The sequence below is a fragment of the Trichechus manatus genome, unplaced genomic scaffold, assembly GCF_000243295.1.
Source record: "Trichechus manatus latirostris isolate Lorelei unplaced genomic scaffold, TriManLat1.0 scaffold00187, whole genome shotgun sequence".
Taxonomy (NCBI): domain Eukaryota; kingdom Metazoa; phylum Chordata; class Mammalia; order Sirenia; family Trichechidae; genus Trichechus; species Trichechus manatus.
In genome coordinates, this window is record NW_004444123.1 from 3829055 (window position 1) to 3849939 (window position 20885).

The 20885-nt window shown below is 50.0% G+C and overlaps 2 protein-coding genes across 3 annotated transcripts in view; both read right to left on the reverse strand.

Moving 5' to 3' along the window:
• The window catches only part of ATF3 (activating transcription factor 3), a 17968-nt gene extending 2304 nt beyond the window's left edge, over positions 1-15664 (reverse strand). The window contains exons 1-3 of one of the 2 annotated variants that reach the window (XM_023741730.1): positions 15379-15664; positions 11959-12066; positions 10548-10754 (exon numbers count right to left, since the gene is read on the reverse strand). In XM_023741730.1, the coding sequence (XP_023597498.1) occupies positions 10563-10754; positions 11959-12066; positions 15379-15618 (540 nt within the window). In that variant the 5' untranslated portion in view covers positions 15619-15664 and the 3' untranslated portion in view covers positions 10548-10562. Of the gene's footprint in view, positions 1-8332; positions 10755-11958; positions 12067-15378 lie in introns of those variants that run through there. The other variant, XM_004387534.3, reaches the window with a different exon arrangement.
• On the reverse strand, positions 3231-4946 carry GARIN4 (golgi associated RAB2 interactor family member 4). Its single transcript, XM_004387548.1, has one exon. The coding sequence runs from the start codon at positions 4944-4946 to the stop codon at positions 3231-3233; it is 1716 nt and encodes a 571-aa protein (XP_004387605.1).
• Positions 15665-20885: the final 5221 nt, after the last annotated feature.

Consider the following 20885-nt stretch of genomic DNA (forward strand, 5'->3'; position numbering starts at 1 on the left):
TACTTTGTGTTCCCTATCATCAGCTTCCTACTCCCCTTCTGCCTTCTGGGCCTTGTCACTGGACTCCTGTACCTCGTTACTCTCATGGTTTTACTGGGCCCTTCCATCTTCTTTTGATGCTTCCTGCATCATTTAATATTTTCCCCGTAGAATCCTTCAATATTGCAACTCGAGGCTGGAATTTTTTCTTCAGTTCTTTCAGCTTGAGAAATGCTGAATGTGTTCTTCCTTTTTTGTTTGCTAACTCCAGGTCTTTGCACATTTCATTATAATTTCATTATAATACTTTACTTTGTCTTCTGGAGCCGCCCTTTGAAATCTTCTATTCAGCTCTTTTACTTCATCATTTCTTCCTTTCTCTTTAGCTATTCTATGTTCAATAACAAGTTTTAGAGTGTCTTCTGATATCCATTTTGGTCTTTTCTTTCTTTCCTGTCTCTTTAATGGCCTCTTGCTTTCTTCATGTGTGATGTCCTTGACGTTATTCCACAACTCATCTGGTCTTTGGTCATTAGTGTTCAATGTGTCAAATCTAGTCTTGAGATGGTCTCTCAATTCAGAAATTCAAGCTGTATTCAGAAGAGGACAAGGGACATCATTGCTGATGTCATATGGATCTTGGCTGAAAGCCAGAGAATACCAGAAAGATGTTTACCTGTGTTTTATTGACTATGCAAAGGCATTCAACTGTCTGGATCATAACAAATTATGGATAACATTGGGAAGAATGGGAATTGCAGAGCACTTAATCATGCTCATGCTGAACCTGTATATAGACAAAGAGGCAGTCATTCCAACAAAACAAGAGGATACATGAATGTTTAAAATCAGAAGAGGTGTGTGTGTCAGGGTTGTGTCCTCTCACCACACTTATTCAATCAATATGATGAGCAAATAATCCAAAGACTATATGAAGAAGAACAGGGCATCAGGATTGGAGGAAGACTAACAACCTGTGATATGCAGATGCCACAGTGTTACTTGCTGAAAGTGAAGAGGACTTGAAGCACTTACTGACGAAGATCAAAGACTACAGCCTTCAGTATGGACTACACTTCAACACAGAGGAAACAAAAATGCTTACAACTGGACCAATAAGCAACATCAGAGAAAATATTGAAGTTGTCAAGGATTTCATTTTCCTTAGATCCACAATCAATGCCTACGGAAGCAGCAGTTAAGAAATAAAATGGTGTGATGCATTGGGCAAATATGTTGCAAAAGACAGCTTTCAAGTGTTAAAAAGAGAAGATGTCACAAAGATGTCACTTTAAGGACTAAGGTGTGCCTGAACCAAGCCATGGTGTTTTCAATTGCCTCATATGCATGCAAAAGCTGGACAATGAATAAGGCAGGCCAAAGAGGAAAGGATGCCTTTGAATTATGGTGTTGGCGAAGAATATTGAATATACCACGGACTTGCAGAAGAACGAACAAAACTGTCTTAAAAGAAGTACAGCTAGAATGCTCCTTAGAAACAAGAATGGCGAGACTTCATCTCATGTACTTTGGACATGTTATCAGGAGGGACCAGTCCCTGGAGAAGGACATCATGCCTGTAAAGCAGAGGGTCAGTGAAAAAGAGGAAGACCTTCAATGAGATGGACTGACCCAGTGGCTGCAACAATGGGCTCAAGCATAACAAGGATTGTGAGGATGGCACAGGACTGGGTAGGTCGCTATGAGTTGGAACTGACTTGATGGCACCTAACAGCAACAGCATCCTGTGGTTGTAGTCCCATTTGGGAATGGGCTTTCTTTGTTACGTTAATGAGGCAATGTTAGTGTAGGCTATGTCTTAAATCAATCTCTGCTGAGATATAAAAGAGCAGATTAAGCAAGCAAGCAAGCTAGCAGAGATGGAAGATAGATGGCACACCACATGAAGATCACCAGGGCGCCAAGGAACAGAAGCTGGGAAGAGACAAGGAGAGAGCCAACAGAGAGAGAAAGCCTTCGCCTACAGCCGGTGCCCTGCATTAGGACTTCTAGCCTCCTAAACTGAGAAAATAAATTTCTGTTCATTAAAGCCACCCATTTGTTGTATTTCTGTTATAGCAGCACTAATACCACAACAGTTCTACCAATCAGGTACACTACGAGTGAAATTATGCCGTACGGATTCTCTGTGACTTGCTTTTTAAAAACTTTGTGAGATTCATCTATGCTAATAATGTGTGCAGCTACTATTCATTTTTTGTTGTATAATATTCTACTCTATTCATATCCCACTGTATTACCAATTATCCCATTGATGGAAATTTGGATTGTTTCCAGTTTCTCCAGGGTCAATACCCAAGAGTAGAATTGCTCCTGGCCTATGGATTGAGTTGTGTTCCCCAAAATGTTAAAATCCTAATCCCTGGTTGTGTGAACATGACCTTGTTTGGAAACACTGGAATAGGGTGGATCCTAATTCAATCATCGTGGTGTCCCTATAAAAGACGAGACACAGAGACAAAGGAAAGACAACCTGTGAAGGTGCATTAAGCAGCCAAGCAACACTGGGGCCACCACAAGCTGGGGGAGACAAGAAAGGATTTGCCCCTGAAAACCTCAGAGGGAGTATGGCCTGGCCCACACATCGATTTGGACTTACTAGTCTCCAGAGCTATGAGCAATATATCTGTTCCTTATACAAAAACCGAAAACCAAACCCACTGCCATTGAGTCGATCCCAACTCATAGCGGCCCTATAGGACAGTAGAACTGCCCCATAGAGTTTCCAAGGAGTGACTGGTGGATTTGAAATGCTGACCTTTTGGTTAGCAGCTGAACTGTTAACCACCAGGGCTCTGTCCTTATAAGCCACCTAGTCTGCCCTGTTCTGATTGCCGGCAAATGCTGCTGCACCCCTCCTCCCTCCCATGAATGCCCTGAAGGGGAATGAGTCCTATTCTTGTTCATGATGCACCTTGTCCCCCTGTGGACCTTCAGGGGAAAGAAGTTTATAACAGGGAGAGGAGAAGGCGGTGGAGCTTCCTGGCCATAACCTCAGGAGGCAGGATGGGGCACTCACGCTGGCTCCACCGAGCATGGTGTGAGTGGATGTGAGGTGGGGCTGACGTCACAGAATCCACTGTGACGTCACCACCAGGCTACGGGACATGGAAAGTCAAACACAGCATGCCATCCTGAAATCGTAAATTTATTATTTTAATATTTAAACTGCAGTCCAGGGATTCTTCCTGAGCCCCAGCCCCCTTTGCAGCTTCCAACTCTGGCTCCATTTAGTGGGTTTCAAAGGTCACTGTCTCCATGATCTCAGACGTCACAGTACTCGTGATCTCCAGTCCCTGCTCACCCTCTGCTGTCTCCATGATGGCCTCCACGTTCCTCTTCTCCACCGTCTGAGACAGAATGTCCACCCCTCTGTCCCGAGGTGAGGCCCCTGTTCTCGTGGTCAGGCTGGCTCTGACGTTCCTCAGGAAAGAGCTGATCCTGCTGAGGCTCTTGGTCGTTGAACGTGAACTCCTGGCAGAGAGGCTCCTCCCGGACTCCTTTGCGATGGGTGTGTGGCTGACGCCTTTGTGAGCCGAGGAGTGTCTGCTGCCCCCGGGGCTGCCACGGCCTCTGTCCTTTTGGTCATCTCTAGTGGCTCTGCGGCTGCCTATGGACCGGCCAGAAGACTTCCCGCTCATCCTGTCACCTTCTGTCTTGTGGCGACTCTTGCCCGTCCCGCGGTGTCGGGAGCTCCTCCGACTGAGCGCTGTGCCCTTTTCCCTTCGCTCCCGCCTTGCCCTTCGCTCCCTGCGGGCTGCAATGTTGGGCTGGGGGCCTCGCTGGTTTCCATCCTCCCCACTCATGATGCCTCCGCTGGGCAAGGCTGAGACCAGAGGCTCTGCGGCTGGATCGTCAGCTGGTTCTACACCAGTCTCACCCGCAGACTCTGCTCCTGCAATCGCCACGTTCGTGCTGGCTTCCGGAGAGAGGCTGGTGAGCTCTGAGGACCTGCTTGCAGCCGCTGCCACAGCCCCCTCGATGCTCTGCGAGGACACGTTGGCAGCGCCTGCAATGGCGAGGCTGCTTCGGCTCCCTCTGGCGTCCTTGGAGGCTGCTCCTGCTATCGCTGTGTGCGTCTGCTGCTGTCCTGCAGCCTTGGTGGCCGCCACGCTCACAGTGCCTGCTGTGGGGCTCGTTACCGTCCTTACTGCCGCCCTCGTGGCAGGCTCTGCGGGTTTTGTGTTCGGGGTAGGTTTGTGGGTGGCGTTTTGGATCCCCTCCCCACCAGCAAAAGCAGCGGAGGTGACGCCAGACACCTCCGAGAACACGTGGAGGCTCCTGATGCTCACCTGGTCCTGATCCCCCTTCCCACCGACATCCACTGGTCCCGGGCTCGGCCTGTCCTGCCGGTCCTCAAACACAGGCATGCAGATCATGTCACCAGCTGGAATGGCGTAGGTGCTGTTGTTACCGTCCACGGGGGGCCGCAGGAGGTAAACGAGCTTCTCCCAGTAGGCGAAGAGGTCTTCGCGGGCATCCAGAGGGGGACACAGCTGCAGGTAGCAAGAGCGGCCCGTGGCAAACTTCAGGCGCAGCTGCTGCTTCTCACGGTCGTGGACGGAGATCTTGACAAACTTCAAGGGCAGGAGCCGGGTGAGCTCTAAGGTCTTGGCAGCCTTGCGGCCTCTTCCCCTGGGGGCCCGGCCGCCATCCTCCTCACAGCCAGTGGCTGGCCGGGCCAGCAGCATGACATCAGGCAAGGCGAGGATGGGGCTGGTGCAGGCAATGCCCACCGTCACCATCCGGACGCGGTTGTGCACATCAATCACCTCTCCCCGTTTGGTGATCTGGATGAAGTCGCTCTCAAAAATGGGTGCGTACTTGAATATGTCGTACTCCCCCTTGTACAGCTGCCGCTGCAGCTTCCCCATGGCGGTGTTGAAGAGCCCCACGGCAGAGCTGCTCTGTGCCGTGTAATACGGTAACAGAGAATCACTGCTCATGGCGGCCGCCTCCTGGCCCTGCAGCAGCACTGGCACGGTGGTGGGTCTGGTCTTCCTTGGTCTCGTTGGCAGACGAGGGGTCAGCGGTGCTCCTGGGCCAAGGGTGGCTCCACACGGGTCTCTCAACTCCCCGCTACAGGCACCTTTGGGCGTGGCTGGGGTGAGGGTGTGGATGTTTGCTGTGGGGAGGCCACAAGGGGCTTGGGCACCACGCAGAATCTCTTCTAGGGTGGAGAGATGTTGGGTGGGCTCCAGAGAAGTTTTCCGCCTGACTTGGATCTCTTTGAGGAGCTGCAAACAGCAGTCCTGGCGAGAGAGGTGACAGCCCTCTCAGCCTGAGTCCCCTGCGCAGCTGTATTTATCCCCGGCTGCCCTTTGTGAGCTGTCACTGTCATATACCCCTTTGTTCCTGTCCCCCCAGCTACCCCTCAGGGCAGGGCCCCCGTCTTCCCCACAAACACCTCTTTGCCTCTCCGCAGAGGCATCTCTGGAAGGTGCCAAAATAGGATTTCTTTTCAAATAAGAAAATTCTGTGTTGGTGCTTTTTTCTTTTCAAATTCCAAAGATTCAGCAACTCCACCAAGGCTCGAGGAATGCAAGACGATGGAATAACTGGACACATTTGAGCTCATGGCTTAATTTGGTTGAATACCTAGAATTGACAGTCTTGGCCCTTAGCCCTTTCTTCTATAAAATCTCAGTAAATGTTGACAGTAAAGACCTTTAGTGATAATATCAGAAAGGTTTCCCCTTGGCACCATGGTGTGTGCCTCACATACGTTATCAGAAGAACTCACTGAGTTTGGCACCATTATTACTGTCTCCCTTTTACAAGTAAAGAAGCTGAGATGGTAACACTTGCCTGTAGTCAGCAAACTAACAGGTGGTGGAGGCAGTATTTGAAACCAAGTCTACCAGTTGCCTTCAGGTTGATTCCGACTCACGGCAACTCCATGTGTGACAGAGTAGAACTGTGCCCCGTAGAGTTTTCAATGTCTGTGATCTTTTGGAAGCAGATCACCAGGCCTTTCTTCCAAGGCACCTCTGGGTGGATTTGAACTGCCAACCTTTTGGTTAGTAGCCTAGTTCTTAACTATTTGCACCAAGTCCAGCTGACCTAAAGCCTTTTTTTCTGAACTGCTATAGTACTTTGCTTCACAAAGAAGGCATGGGCCAGACAAAGGTTTTCCTACTGGACTTATCTAACTACCTTCAAAAAGGCCAACTTGGTGCATTATGGGCAGTTGCATAAGTAATACCCTCTGTTATGAAGAACCCAGATAGCTCCTTCAGACAATCTTTTTCCTCAGTGGCTGGGGTGAATTGGGGATTAAATATTCAGGTGCTACCTATCATGGATTGAATTGTGTCCCCCAAAAATATCTGTATCAATTTGGCTAGACCATGATTCCCAGTACTATGTGATTGTCCACCATCTTGTCATCTGATGTGATTTTCCTATGTGTTGTAAATCCTATCTCTATGATGTTAATGAGATGGGATTAGCGGCAGTTATGGTAAGGATCAGTCTATAAGATTGGATTTTGTCTTGAGCTAATCTCTTTTGAGATATAAAAGAGAGAAGCGAGCAGAGAGACATAGGGACCTCATACCACCAAGAAAGCAGCATCGGGAGCCGAGTGTGTCCTTTGGACTTGGGGTCCCTGCACTGAGAAGCTCCTAGACCAAGGGAAGATCGATGACAAGGACCTTCCCCCAGAGCCGACAGAGAGAGAAAGCCTTCCCCTGGAGCTGGCACCCTGAATTTGGACTTGTAGCCTCCTAGACTGTGAGAGAATAAATTTCCCGTTGTTAAAGCCACCCACTTGTGGTAGTTCTGTTATAGCGGCACTAGATGACTAAGACAGCACCTCAATTCCTCGCCTCCACTATGCATGTACACAAGCAGCCTGTGTGCTAGCACCCAGTTATTCTCTCTTCAGTGAAAGGAGGACAATCAGGAAGTGTAAGCTTCAGTTCCAGGGACCTACAAACAGCCTCCTGTCCTCACCTCCCTACGATGCAGAAGTGGCTTGGGAGCCGTTTACACCCACGGGAGTGCCTTCCGCTCCACCTCCCGCCTTGTTGCCCCTCCCACAGAGCTAACCACCGAATGGGTGGGCTCCAAGCTGTTTCGTGAAAGTCCTGAGAAGGACCCCGCTCCCAAGACTTCTCTACCAGTTTGATGTTATGGCTGAAACCACACCTTAGACTCATTTCTTGAGGATAAAGGCTGCCTGTTAAAATACACACGCCTGCTTGGAGCTATCATGGTTAAAAGACACAGACTTCAGCATTAGAAAGATCACCTGGTGACTTGGAGCACGTTACTTAACGCTCCACTTCCTCGTCTGTAAAACGGGGATAACAGCTGTTAAAAAAAAAAAAAAGTTACTGCCAAGTAGATTCCAATTTACGGTGACCCCGTGGTGTGCAGAGTAGAACTGCGCTCCATAGGGTTTTCAATGTCTGTGATCTTTTGGAAGTAGATTGCCAGGCTTTTCTTGCAAGGCACCTCTGGGTGGATTTGAACGACTACCTTTCTGTTAGCAGAAGACCACTTAACCGTTTGCCCCACCCAGGGGCTCCTAATAACAGCTGTAAAACAAAAAAACCAAACCCATTGCCGTCGAGTCGATTCTGACTCATAGAGACCCTGTAAGACAGAGTAGAACTGCCCCATAGGGTTTCCAAGGAGCAACTGGTGGATTCTAACTGCCGACCTTTCGGTTAGCAGCCAACCCTTAAGCACTGCGAATGGGACAATGCAGGTGAAGTAATTAGCATGTTGTGCGGCTCCATGGATTGTTAGCACTCATCCTGAACACTCCTTTTCACCCTAGTGTGAACCTGTTCCTGAGAGCAGTTTTTTTGGTCAAATAGGGAAGCTTCTGTGTTCTCACACAGAAGGCTCCACAAAGACAAACTCGGCCTCCTTTGAGGTTTCAGCTCAGGCAGAGCCTGGCTGGAGAGCACTATTCACTCCACAGAGAAACAGCCCTTGGAGAACACCAATCAGAGGACAGGGGTCTGGGTTTGCAAGGGCATATTCAAAGCCCAAGGGGGGACATCGAGACAAGATGGAAAATATTCAGCATTTTACCTCTTGATGGCAAGTGAGAGGATCTCATTCCAGAAACCCTGTCCTGGACCCTTTCAAGTTCTTCACTCTGAACAGGTGTCAGGCCAGATCTCAGGGCACGACAAGGGGTGGGAGGAAGGTGGGGACGGAGGGTGGGGTTTCCATGCTCCCCCAGTGTGACGTCACCAGCCGGCAGGAGGCAGCCTGGGAGAGGCATTGTCACACTGGGTGGCTGGCGGGCTGGGTCTGGTGGAAACCCCATCAAAGCTGCTGCTCTCGGACCCCCGTTCTTCCCTCTCCTTCGAATGTGAAGCAAGATGAACTAAACAATTTGACAGTAAATACATATCCATCATTTTATTATTATTGAAGTATCAAAACGTAACAGACTTGTCTACAGAAAACAAAACGGCCTTTAATGCATTTGTTGAAAGAACTTAGTTACACTAACCGTGAACAGTGCGTTTCTCAGACCAGTTTTCCTGCCCTAGGTCCCACCACCTGCCTTCCTCTCAAATCCATGGTTGTCCATGGCAGCTTAACCATGGTTGCACAGCGGTTAAAGCGCTCGGCTGCCAACCAAAAAGTTGGTGGTTCGAATCCGCCAGGCGCTCCATAGGAGAAAGATGTGGCCATCCACTTCCATAAAGATTACAGCCTTGGAAACCGTAGGGGGCAGTTCTATTCTGTCCTATAGGGTCGCTATGAGTCGGAATCAACTTGGTGGCAGCGAGTTTAAGGAATCCTATGCCCTGAAAACTCCAGGAAATCAGGTAGAATACCTTTCTTTGAATTATCACACCCATCCTAACATTTTTCTCTTTCTTCCTCTCTGCCCCCACCTAATTCTTTCCTGATATTTGAAATACATATTTGCAACAAGGCACACATTTGGACACTGTAACAGATGTAATTCAAGTGGATAATACTTTAAGAGGCGTTCTGAGGCAGCATGTAAGGAATCAAAGTTCTAAGTTGAACAACAGGCTGTACATTTTAGAGGTCTGTACATTCAGAGAAACTGATAGTTGAGGTATTTAGCAATTCAGGTTTTATTATCAAAAATCTATCTTAACACGGAACAGTTTGTCTAAAGGATATACTTGGGACTGTGTTTCAGGGTCTGTTGACGGGAAATTGAGCAATTGGGTGCCTTTGACTGAGGAACAGGATTTATGGCCAACGATCGCACCTCATGGCACCTCAAGGAACAAAGCTGACCCTTTGAGGATATTTAAATCCTCCCGAAATGGAGGGGGGATTAACTAAACCCCAGCAACCAGCAGGTCTAACGGAACAGAAACCAGCTGACCACATCTCGGTTCCAATATTTATTATATTGACAGGTTAAGAATACTAGGATAAATAAGTAATAGTTTCTCTTACAGAAAATTGTAATGATAATATTGAGCAGGATTAAACACTCTGAGGATTTCACAGAAACATCAGAATTTCCACAGCCAGACAGTAGCCAGTCTTTGTGACCAGCGCATCTTCTCACAGCGGCAAATGCTCTGCGCCAGATTTTTAAAAACATCTAAATGACATAAACAATGCCATCAGCAGCCAATAATGCAAAAGCCTGGACATCCCCTGGCTTCAAACATGTCTCCCCTGACGGTGGTTTTCAACCGCAAGAAAAGTGGAATTCTCTGGTTCTTCGGCCTCCAAACACCTCCTGACCTAAGTCACGGAGCAGTCCTGACCCCTTGGAAGCTGGCTCTTTCTTTCTGCATCCTTCCTGTGATATTACAACTGAATTTGCGGCAGGGGGCCTACAATCACGCCCATGGATTTCACATGAACGCCTGGGAGCCAGGGAAAAGGCAGCCTTCCCCGCTGGCAGAGCCATGTAGCGGGCCTGCAGGGGATTCTGTCTGCCGGGGCTCACAAGCCCCTCGAGCCCCCGAACACTCTGTAAGACACTGCACATGGGGACAGTCTCCAGACCCTCAGGAATCGGATCTGAGAAAGTCCTATAAAAGCCACACCAGGGCTGTGCGGAACAAACAAACATCAACGAGCGCAATGCACGGTTCTGGAACGAACGCCTTGCACACAGTGATTCCTGCACAGAACAGCATATTTGCTAGAAAGCACAACCCGGGCTGTTGCACAACCTGCTGGCCACCATTCTCACCCCATTTCCCCACCAGTGACTGCAGCGGCAGAGGAGACGGCCCGTCCCGCCCAAGGTACGGACACTGTCTTGCATGAATCCTAATGGTGGGACTCCTGGGTTTTGTCGAATCCGAAGGAAAGGTGGGCAGGACCGTCCCAGGGGCCACCCGGAGCATCTAAGAATGGCCACTGTGATCAACCCTAAAACCTGGAGTTGAGGCAACAATGCACTCGCCCTGGTCCAAAGTCCACCCTGGGGCCGAGGGCAGAGGCCCTCCTGCCTCCGTGGGTCTCTGCTGCTGGGATCCTAGAGGCGCACAGGAATCAGATCTCCAACAGCTTCCGGGTTTGGGGTGTAAAAGGAGGATTCAGTGAGGACTCCCCAGTTGCCCCCATACCATGGCTGCTTAGCTTTACAATGTTCCTTCTTTTATCTGTTGGATAAAGAGGTTTCTCTCATCTTCCGGAGTCCGCCCGTTCTGAGCCCGGACAATACAGGTGGGCCGATGGAGGTTGAGCATGTATATCAAATGCTGCTTCTCGTTCTTGAGCTCCTCAATCTGGGCCTTCAGTTCGGCATTCACACTCTCCAGCTTCTCCGACTCCTGGGGGACAAGAGAGGCGTTAGGAATGGAGCCGAAGGGCCAGGGAAGAGGGGGTGACCCAGGGGCACTGCCTGGTGGCAGGGGGAGTCCCTGGGGCCCCTCAGGCCTCTTCAAGCAGGGAGTGGCCTGGAGAGGGACCACCACTGTCTCTGCTACAATGCCCCACAAAGCTGGGAGAGCAGCACTCAGTCTGGGAGAATCCAGGCCCTGGAGAAGCCTTTGAACTTGGAGGATTCTTCAGAGATGCCCTTGGGTTTCTACCACAGAGGCAGCTGTGACTCTACTGGCAACAAACCTTCAGTAGCACCAATGGTTGAGAAATCTCTTCTGCATGGAGCCCAAGAGCCCACATGTAGGTCTTCTGGGCCTGCAAGGGCCTTGGGGGCTGGGGAGAAATCTAGCTCACGGTCCTTAATTTCTTGTGAATTGCTAATCTCACTGAGAAGCTCCTTTCCCCAGGAAAATGTGCACAGAGACACAAAATTTCATAATTTTCACTGACCCCTGGGGCAAGCAACAGAATCCTTGGGGGTGTGCAGACCTGGGTTAAAACTCTGTCCTCGCCTGTCCATGCTTGGGGGAACGGGCACAGCCCTGGAAAGGCCTCCTGGCATCCCAGCCCGCCCAGCCTGCCCCTAGATGCTAATGCTCCCGGCGCTTGTCGCATCAGGAAGGGGAGCAGCTGACCTCAGCCGGAGGCTCAGACTGGTGGGTGAGACGGGAAGAAGGGCTGCAGAGCTACGAATGAGACAGGGGTCCCAGGAAAGTGTAACCACGGCTTGAGAATTAAGGAAATCACTTGTTTGAAGAGACTGATTAAAGGCTTTTCAAAGCAAGTCAAACGAGGCCTGGCAGCTTTTCTCAGGAAAGCAGGGCGAGAAGCCTCCACAACTGGGCAGACGTACCCTGCAGCCTGCAACCTGCTGGACGTGTTTGGACCGGCCGAGGCTGCCGGAGTGTGGCCATGAGACAATTCTGTGGCCTTGAATTCACACGCCTGCTTTTATACCAGAGTCACATTCGTTGCGCTAACAGCTTTGCTGCCTCCTCGTCCATCACCTGGCCTTTCTGCTACCAATTCTAAGGTCCTTCTTGGGAAAACACTTGCTGGTAGGCTTTTTTTAAGTCCCTTTCTGATACCATCATGAGGTTAGGGGTGGGCAGGCATGACCAAGCAGAACGGATAAGGCTAGAAGGCGCTCACTTTTTGCAGGCACTCGGTCTTCTCCTTCTTCTTGTTTCGGCACTTAGCGGCTGCGATCTTATTCCGTTCCCGTCGCCGCTTTTTCCGCTCATCTTCCTCAGGAGCCACCTATAAAACCCAAACGGCACATGCTTAATAATCGAAACCAAACCCAAACCCACGGCTGTCCGGTCGATTCCGACTCGTGGCGAGCCCACGTGTTACACAGCACAGCTGCGCCACAGGGTTGTCTTGGCTGTAATCTTTACCGAAGCAGATCACCAGGCCTTTGTGTCTGCAGCACTGCTGAGTGGGTTCCAACAGCCAACCTTTGGGTGAGCAGAGTTGAGCGCAAACCATTTTTGCCACCTAGGGAGCTTCAGACACTTCACAGGAAGCAAGAAATGCCACCTACCCCAAGGGCACTGCCTTTTACTGCCAGTAAAATCGGGCAGATCAGGGTGGCCCCTAATACTAAGTGATCTGAAGAAAATAAGGCCCTAGACTTTTGTGAAAAGCTGCTCCACACACACACGCACACCTGAGGATGAATAATGAAAATCAAAAAACAGTCAGTTAGAAATAAAATTATATTGGCAACGTTAAACCTAAAACCAAAAAACCAAACCCAACCCGTTGCTGTGGAGTCGATTCCGACTCATAGCGACCCTGCAGGACAGAGGAGAACTGCCCCACAGGGTTTCCAAGGAGCGCCTGGTGGATTGGAACTGCCGACCTTTTGGTTAGCAGCCGAGCTCTTAACCGCTGCGCCACCAGGGTTTCCAACATTGGCAATGTTAGTAAATCAAAATGTTAATCTATTTTAAACACACATTTGGGTTTAGAACTAAGAGTTTGATATTCAAATTGATGACTATCGGTGCTGAGTGCAATCATTCGGAGCAGGAAACATTCTGCTGGGAAATGTGTCTACGGGGCAGTCTTCTCTGTCTTGGAGCGTGTGGCTCTGAGTGGGAATCTACTCCTCCTGCATCGTCCCCCTGCCGCCCTGCCTGTGTCCCTCATCACAACTGCCTCGCTGTGCCTTGTCACCTTCCCAGAGGAGGCTGGGATCTGGGAAACAGGTTCATGCTGCCCAAACCTGCAGGATGCCTGTGGGTTCCTATGGCTCCGTGTCTTCCTTTAAAATGAGAATTACAGCAACCAAGGGATCAGAACTCCAGCTGATGTGTTCTCCTCCCAGCAGGGAAACCCACTTAACTGACTTAGGACTACAAGGCCACTTGGCGAACACAGAACCAGAGCAGACGGGCTGGCTGGCTTTAAGGAGTGTTTCCATTAAGCAAGCTTACTCACAGTGACCCCACGTACAACAGAAGGAAACACTGCCCAGTCCTGCGCCATCCTCACAATTGTTGCTGTGTTTGAGCCCATTGTTGCAGCCACTGTGTCAGTCCATCTCATTGAGGGTCTTCCTCTTTTTTACTGACCCTCTACTTTACCCAGCATGACATCCTTCTCTAGGGACCACTTCCATTGCATCCTCTTATCTCTAGATAGTTGATTAAAACAAAATCTCCCTGAGTGTTTCATGGTCCCCCCTGCACTGTCCGGTACTGGACTGGGCACCAATGACTGTGATCTCCTCTGAGGAGAAGTGGGGCACAGCCAAGGCCCCTAATGAAGCTTTATGGACACGGCATCACACAGTAGTCCTAGCTACTGTTCACTGAATGTTAAATACCAGCCAGGCCCTCTGCTCAACCCTGAACAAATGTCATCTCGTTTAACCCTCAGATCAATCCTGTGCAGGAGTCATTATTACTCCCCTTTTAGATTCTTGAGCCCTGGTGGCACAGTGGTTAAGAGCTACGGTTGCTAACCAAAAAAGGTGGGCAGTTTGAATCCACCAGCTGCTCCTTGGAAACTGTATGGGGTGGTTCTACTCTGTCCTATAGGGTCATTATGAGTCGGCATTGACTCGACTGCAACGGTTTAGATTCTGAATCAACCTCCTTTTAAACTTAGTCTTTTTGGTCAGTTCCACCACCCCTAGCCCAAGGCTGTGAACTTGTCAGTTAAGTAAACTTGAAACACTTCCGTCTCTGAACCACCTTATATGGGTCTTCACTTTGCAACCATGAATGAAAGACCAAAAAAGCAGCTGGGACTTCAGCTCTGACGTTCTTGAGCACCACAGCACTGCTAGCAACTCCCTCCCTGACTTCTCACCGCACCCGCCCATTACCCCCAGGTGTCCCACAGAAGATCGCTGAGTGGGGAACAGTGCAAGTGCCACAGACAGAACTGAGCTTGGAGCGGACACCTGGTACCAGGGCTGAGAGTGCTGCTGCAGAAGGTGGGGGCTGGCCAGCTAGGCCTTGCTCCATGTTCTGGGTACCTGGATCCCTGAGCAGTGAAAAGAATCACCACACTCCATGCTTCTCACACCATCTCAGGGCAGTAAATACCATCCACATGATGGCTTCCAGCTTTCTATCTCTAGCCCTGGCTCTCCTCTGAACTTCAGACCTACATGTCCACGGTCTTCTTGACACCTCCACTGGGTGTCGAATGGGACCCGACCCCTGCTGTTGCTCTCATCCCACCTCTACAGTCTACCCAGCAAGTGGGCACTCTGCCCTTAGAGCTGCTGAGACCAAACACGTTGGAGTCCTCCTTGAGTCTTCTCCTTCTCTCACACCCTACATCCCATCTACCAGTAAATCAGCTTTACCTTCAAAACAGACCTAGAATCCAACACGTCTCAGCCCCTCTGCTGCCCATCTTGACTCAGAGCCCCTCATCTCCCGCCTGGACTGCTGTGGTGGTCTCCTTTCTCTACACTCTGCTTCTGCTCTCACCCCTAACCATCTGTTTTCAACATGGCGGCCAAGATGACCATTTAAAATCGTATGTTGGATCATGTCACTCCTCTGCTCATAAACCTCCAATGACTTCCTAGCTCACTGTGACTAAATGGTCATATCTTTACACTAGTCTACAAGACCCAACACAATCTGCCCTCCACCCACTACGTCAGCTCCAACTCCGCCCCCACCCCCCTCTCTACCCCAGCCTCCCGGCCCATCTGCTGCTCGTCAAGGTATGTCAGCCTCACCCCCACCTCAGTGCCCTTCTCCCCTGTCAGGTGTCCCTCTCCTCCAAGTCTGCTCAAAGCAAAGGCTGCTGTCAGCCAAGACTTCTCTGACCTCCTTGATTTAAAACAGCAAGCCCACCCCGCCCCAACCTCCCCGTGCCCTTCCCTGCTTTATCATTCTTCTTTGCACTTGTCTCTCACACGACATATTTTCCTGTTTCATGTACTGTCACCTCCTCCCAGGAGAAGGTAAGCTCTCTGAGGGCAGTGGTTTTGTTTGTTTTATTTGCTGCCGTGGCCCCCTGCCTGGAACGTGCCTGGCACATGGTGGGCATGCACAAAGCATGTGCTGACAGAACGAGAACCGGGGTAGAACCTACCTCGGCTTTCGTGACCGACATCTCCAGGGGTCTGTCGCTGACCGTGACCGACTCCAGCGCAGACGACATCCGGTGGCAGAGGTGCTTGTTCTGGATGGCGAACCTCAGTTCCTCCTTGACAAAGGGTGTCAGGTTGGCAAAGTCCTCAAACACCAGTGACCCCGGAGGAGACAGGCAGGGGACGATGGCAGAGGCACTGACTTCTGAGGCAGAGACCTGGCCTGGGTGTTGAAGCATCATTTTGCTGAAAGACACATCAAAACGAAAACTGCTTCATGGGTTTTGGGGCATGGGATCACGTCCCCCTGCAACCTCTATCACCAGACCCCCCACCCCCACAGGAAGTCCCATAGCCACGCGCACCCCCCCACTCCCCCGGGTTCTGCTAGTTTTCGTTTCACGCTAGCCTCATCTCGAATGAAACAGGTTCTTCAAATACAGAGGTCAGTGACGCGGATAAAAGGCCTCACTCAAGTTCATGAGAGTTGACCTTTTGGGCTACTCTGAACTCAGAAGGGCAACTAGTGTTTGCCAGTGCGCGTATATACGGTATATGCAAATGTAGCCTCAAACAGTTTTGAAAACAACTGTGTTGTTAGTCACCCTCCAGTCAATTCCAATTCCTGGTGGCCCCATATGTCACAGAGCAGAACTGCTCCATAGGGTTTTCTTGGCTGTAATCATTAAGGAAGCAAATAGCCAGGACTTTCCTTCTGCGGTATCCCTGGGTGGGTTCGAACCGCCAACCTTCAGGTTAGCACGCAACCACAAACCGCTTGTGTCACCCAGGCATCCGAAAGCAGCAATTTTATTTTATTTTGCTAAATCAGGGAGACTATTATGTAACCCCATTTTCAGCCTCTTTTTCAAAAAGAAGCTTAGAAGGTATCTGAAATCAAGCTGAATCTATCAGCGAGTGGACGTAAAAGGCAAGGAAAGGGGTGCCTCACTTTCGCAGGCGTACTTCTGACGCCTCTGTCTTAGGAGCTGTCCTCCTCAGTCCTTGGCGGGTGGTGAGGGGTGAGGAGTCAGGCCACCAGGTGACTAGTAGCCTCTTCTTAAGGTTAAGGTTGGTGCAGGAAGACCTCAGAGTCCAGCAAGTGAAGAGCCAAGGATGTGGACATCTGAAGGGGTTGTTCAGCCCTGTGGTTTACAGAGAGGCCTGGGCTGGGGCATAGCAGGGGTGGGGAGCAGGCCTGGCTCTGCCACTAAGGAGCGGTGTGACTCGGATCAGTCTCCTCAGCTCTCTGAAACTCAGTCTTCTTCTGGTGTGTGGCTGAGCGCTCCTCAGGGCAGGGGCAGTCTCTTCCATCACTGTGTCCCAGAGTCTGACCCCGCGCCTGGCCATGTCTGCTCACGATGCCCACTGACCGGCTGGAGACCACCTGACTGAACTTAAAAAATGGGGAGGGGGCAGTTGAATGAAATGCCTCCACGGTCCCTTCTAGCTCTACCATTCTATAGCTCAGAGAATCCAAAGGGACAGCAGAAACGGTTCCACAGTTCCAATCTGGAAAACCAGTTGCCGTGTCAAATCGATTCTGGCTCGTGGCGACCCCACGTGTGTCAGAGCAGAACTGCACTCCAAGCAGTTTTCAGTGGCTGATTTTTTGGAAGCACGTCATCATCTTTCTTCCAAGGCACCTCTGGCTGGAAGTGAAGCTCCAACCTTTTGGTTAGCAGTGAGCACGTTAACCTTGTACATCGCCCGGGGACTCAGTCACCCATGAATCTCCCCCTGCCATGTACACTCTTGAATGAAGAGCTGCTCTTTGGGAGGGAGGCCACAGTAACCACCCCCCTCATCTCTGCACTTCTCGAGGGGCAGTGAGTGTGGGGATTGTTGGGGCAGGCACTTCACTCCGGTGGCCCTCAATCTGGGACCTGCGGTCATTAACCAAGTCCAGCCGACAGGAAGTCCTCTGGCAAATCCCTAATGTTTATCGAGTGCCTCCTTCATTCCAGAACCTTGTGCGCTTTCTCTCATTGAATCCTCACAAGAATCCAGTGAGTCAGGTGCTAGCCCATTTTACAGGTGAGGTATCTGCAGCTAAGTAATTTGCCCAAAGTCTTAGAGACAAAACGAGGCAGTGCCAGGACTTGGGATTAGGTTTGTCTGACTCTAGAGCTCATGCCCATAACTTAGAGAATATCGAATATTTAAAAAAACAAGCAAACAAACAAAAAACAGAGCAAACTTTTTAGGAGGCAGGTGTGGAAGTGGGGTGGGAAGCTGGACGACAGCACCGGAGCGAAGATAAGCAGAGAGCCGGAAAACCTGAGCTCTGCTGGATGAACTGCTGATTTTTGCACTCAGGATGCCGCCTGCACTCCGGGAGTACGTTTAAGTGAGTTTTTTATCCACAGAGTTCCCAAAATGGGGTAGAAGATCAAGATTTGAGGCCACATCAAGATTCCGCAGACGAATAATCTTATCCCCCAGTGGCTTCTCTTTATTCTCTGTTAAGGAAGGTCCCTAGGTGGTGCAAACTGATTGCACGTGACTACTAACCTCAGGTTGGCAGTTTAAACTCTCCCAGTGGTGCCATGGAAGAAAGGCCTGGCAATCTGCTTCTGTAAAGATTACAGCCAAGAAAATTCTATGGAGCAGCTCTACTCCGTAACACGCGGATGGGGTCGCCATGAGTTGGAACTGGCTTGACAACAGCCAGTTGGGTTTTTGGTTAAGGAAGGCTAACATCAATCACTCGATTCTCTCACAGTCTAGCAAGGAGTTAGACAATCATACACGACTATGCCCTGGGGAGCATTGTGCAAATAACCAGCACAACCGAACCCGCTGCTGTCGAGTCAATCCCGTAGAACTGCCCATCAGGTTTCCAAGGAGCAGCTGGTGGGTTCGAACTGCCGACCTTTTGGTAGGCAGCCGAGCTCTTAACCACTGCGCCACCAGGGCTCCCTTATGCAAATACGGGGTGCATTATTACTGGGTCCCCAGGGATCCTTCCACCCAGGGCTGGCTCTCTGGCAGAGGTTCTGTGGAATCCAGATGTGGGTCCTGACGGGGGCAAGAATTCCAATGCCAATGAATGTTGTTCACTACTCCAAGAAACCTTGAAAATGTATGTGACTCTCTTCCCACAGCCCTGTGTCTTGAGTTAGAACTGAAGTTCTTCTATCAATTTAATCTTATAATCTTAGGATGCTGGGAGGGCACCCCTCTGATGGGTGATAAACACCTCTGAGAAACCAGCCGTCTAAAGGCAGTCGTAAGATTCTTCCATGCATTCATGTTTCCCGGCCTTTCCAGCTTTATTCAACACCACATAGTTCAGGGACAGAATTCAGAGCCACCAGTGAGCTGGCCTTTGTTTGCAGGCCTGGATGGGTAGTTGAATTCCACTGCAGTTGGGTATATTTCCATTTCTCCACTCAACTAAGTTTATTAATGAGCTCTCAGGGCTTGGGTCTGTCGTTTGGAATTTCCCCCCTTTTTACTGTAAAGTCAGCAGTCCTGATAAAGTGAAGAATGTCAGTGGTACGGAATGTTTTTATGAAAAGCACTGGGTGGACTTCCTTGGGGACAGAAATGGGTTGTAAAATGTTAAAAAGCCTCTCAGAAGATAAAGCGGTTGTATCTGTACAGATCTGGTCTCTGCACTAGGCTGAAACTTAGCCTCGTGGGATACACTGTAGTTATTCCTTCATGTATTCTATTAAAATATGATTCAGCCCAGACTCAGACTGTGTACCGACAAGGAAAATGAAGTTAAATCTTCAGACAATTTTTTCAGAAAATTGAGACGCTTGAATGCTCCCACCACCACCAATTGACAAAAAAAAAAATGTTCTGGGTTATCTTCAAATCCGTCTTAGATCATCTGAGCTGACTTTCTACATTGATCTTGCAGTTGTCCAGACCTGCAGCACAGAGCCTGTATTTCGCTTCTACTTCACGACCTCCAGTCAGAAATGGTGTCACATCGTTAGCAGTTTCTTCATTTTTAAGAAAGTGAAACTTCACTCATGTATTTAACTGGAAATTCAGCTCCCAAGCTTTATTTCTTAGTGACCTACAACTACACTGAATTTTCACTTTTGGTTTTTGTCTCTTGCCTTGAAGCACTACTCACAAAATACCTTCCAATGCTAGGAAGCCAACGTTGGCCTCTTCACCAACCCCTTGTCTCAACCCTCCTGAAGGGTGTAGGTATAAGGCTGGGCTCCGGGACCCGAGACAAACCTTCCAGGTCTACCACCACCACTCACAAGCTGAGGGCCCACTGACACGCCACTTACACTTCCTGGGCCTCTGTCTCCTCACCTGTAAAATGAGCTCAGTATGGCCCGCCCCAATTCCCACGCAGAACTGTCATGAGATTCATTAAGGTGGACTCACACACACACTGGGTACCCTTATTACTATGATTCTACTTTCCCCATTTCACGGAGAACTCATTCTTTTGTTGTCAATGCGATTCAGCTCCACTAGTCAGGAATTAACTGGAACCCTCAAGAAATCCAGGCCAGCTCTCAGCTTCTTTGGCACTCTGACTGACCTCTGGGCTTGTGACACGCCAGGTAGGTTCCACTCCCCTATATGCTGGCACCAGCCTGTCTCCACTGCTGCGTGCTTGAGAGATAACCAGTTTCTCACATGTGAAACCATTTCTCCCTTGAAAAAAACTTCCCTGTGTCCTGGCTATGTCCTTCCTCTTCCCTGGCTAGGCAACACGGGAAGCCACTGACCCTGCTCCATGCCAGCTTTAAGATGGAGCCAACCATGAGCTCTATCTAATGGGACTCCTAGGGCACCGATATTAGAGTCATTTAGGTCAAATCCTCATTCTGCAGTCGAGTTAGCTGAGGCCCAGAAAGGTAAAGTGACTTCCGCAAGGCCGTAAAGTTGCTGAGTGGCCAGCCCAGGCCAAGCTGCTGACCAGCCCCTGCTGCTCTCCTTGTTCCGCCACCAAGAGGGATCCAACCCTGGGAGGGATCCACTTGAGGCACAGAGAACAGAGGGATCAACAGCCCTGGTGGCCTGGTGCCAACCCAGAGACCACTGGGAGGGCTACGAGGGGGAGGGGACACAGATAGAGGAAAAGGACCCCGGCAGGAGAGAAAGTTAATTAGCAGTCAGGCAAAGAGGGAGAGAAGGGTGGGGCTATGACAGGAAGGGTGCAAAGGCTCCCGCAGTGCTGGGTACTGTACCTTATCCGCACTGTGGGCCTGGGGGTCGCCTTTCATGCTGTCTCTGAAGCCATCAAAACGATAGATAACAACCGCCCCTGCCCCCTTTGTCCAGGACGTCCTCAAAACAAGAGCCTACATGTAAAAGCATCATTCTACCACAAACGCTAAACGCAAAACAAGGGGGGCAGTCACACCACCTTCTCCTTTAGTTTAAGTTGGGGCAACGGAGGCCCCAAAAACAAACTGGGTTTCTCAGCCACAATAAAATGGGTGCCCTGAGAAAACACCCAGATTTTCTAGCTCCCAGTTTTTGTTTTTATTGTGGATCCATAATCAGGAATTTAGCAACATCT

Coding starts and splice junctions, on each gene's coding strand:
- GARIN4 (XM_004387548.1), bottom strand. CDS start 4,946: ATGAGCAGTGATTCTCTGTTACCGTATTACACGGCACAGAGCAGCTCT.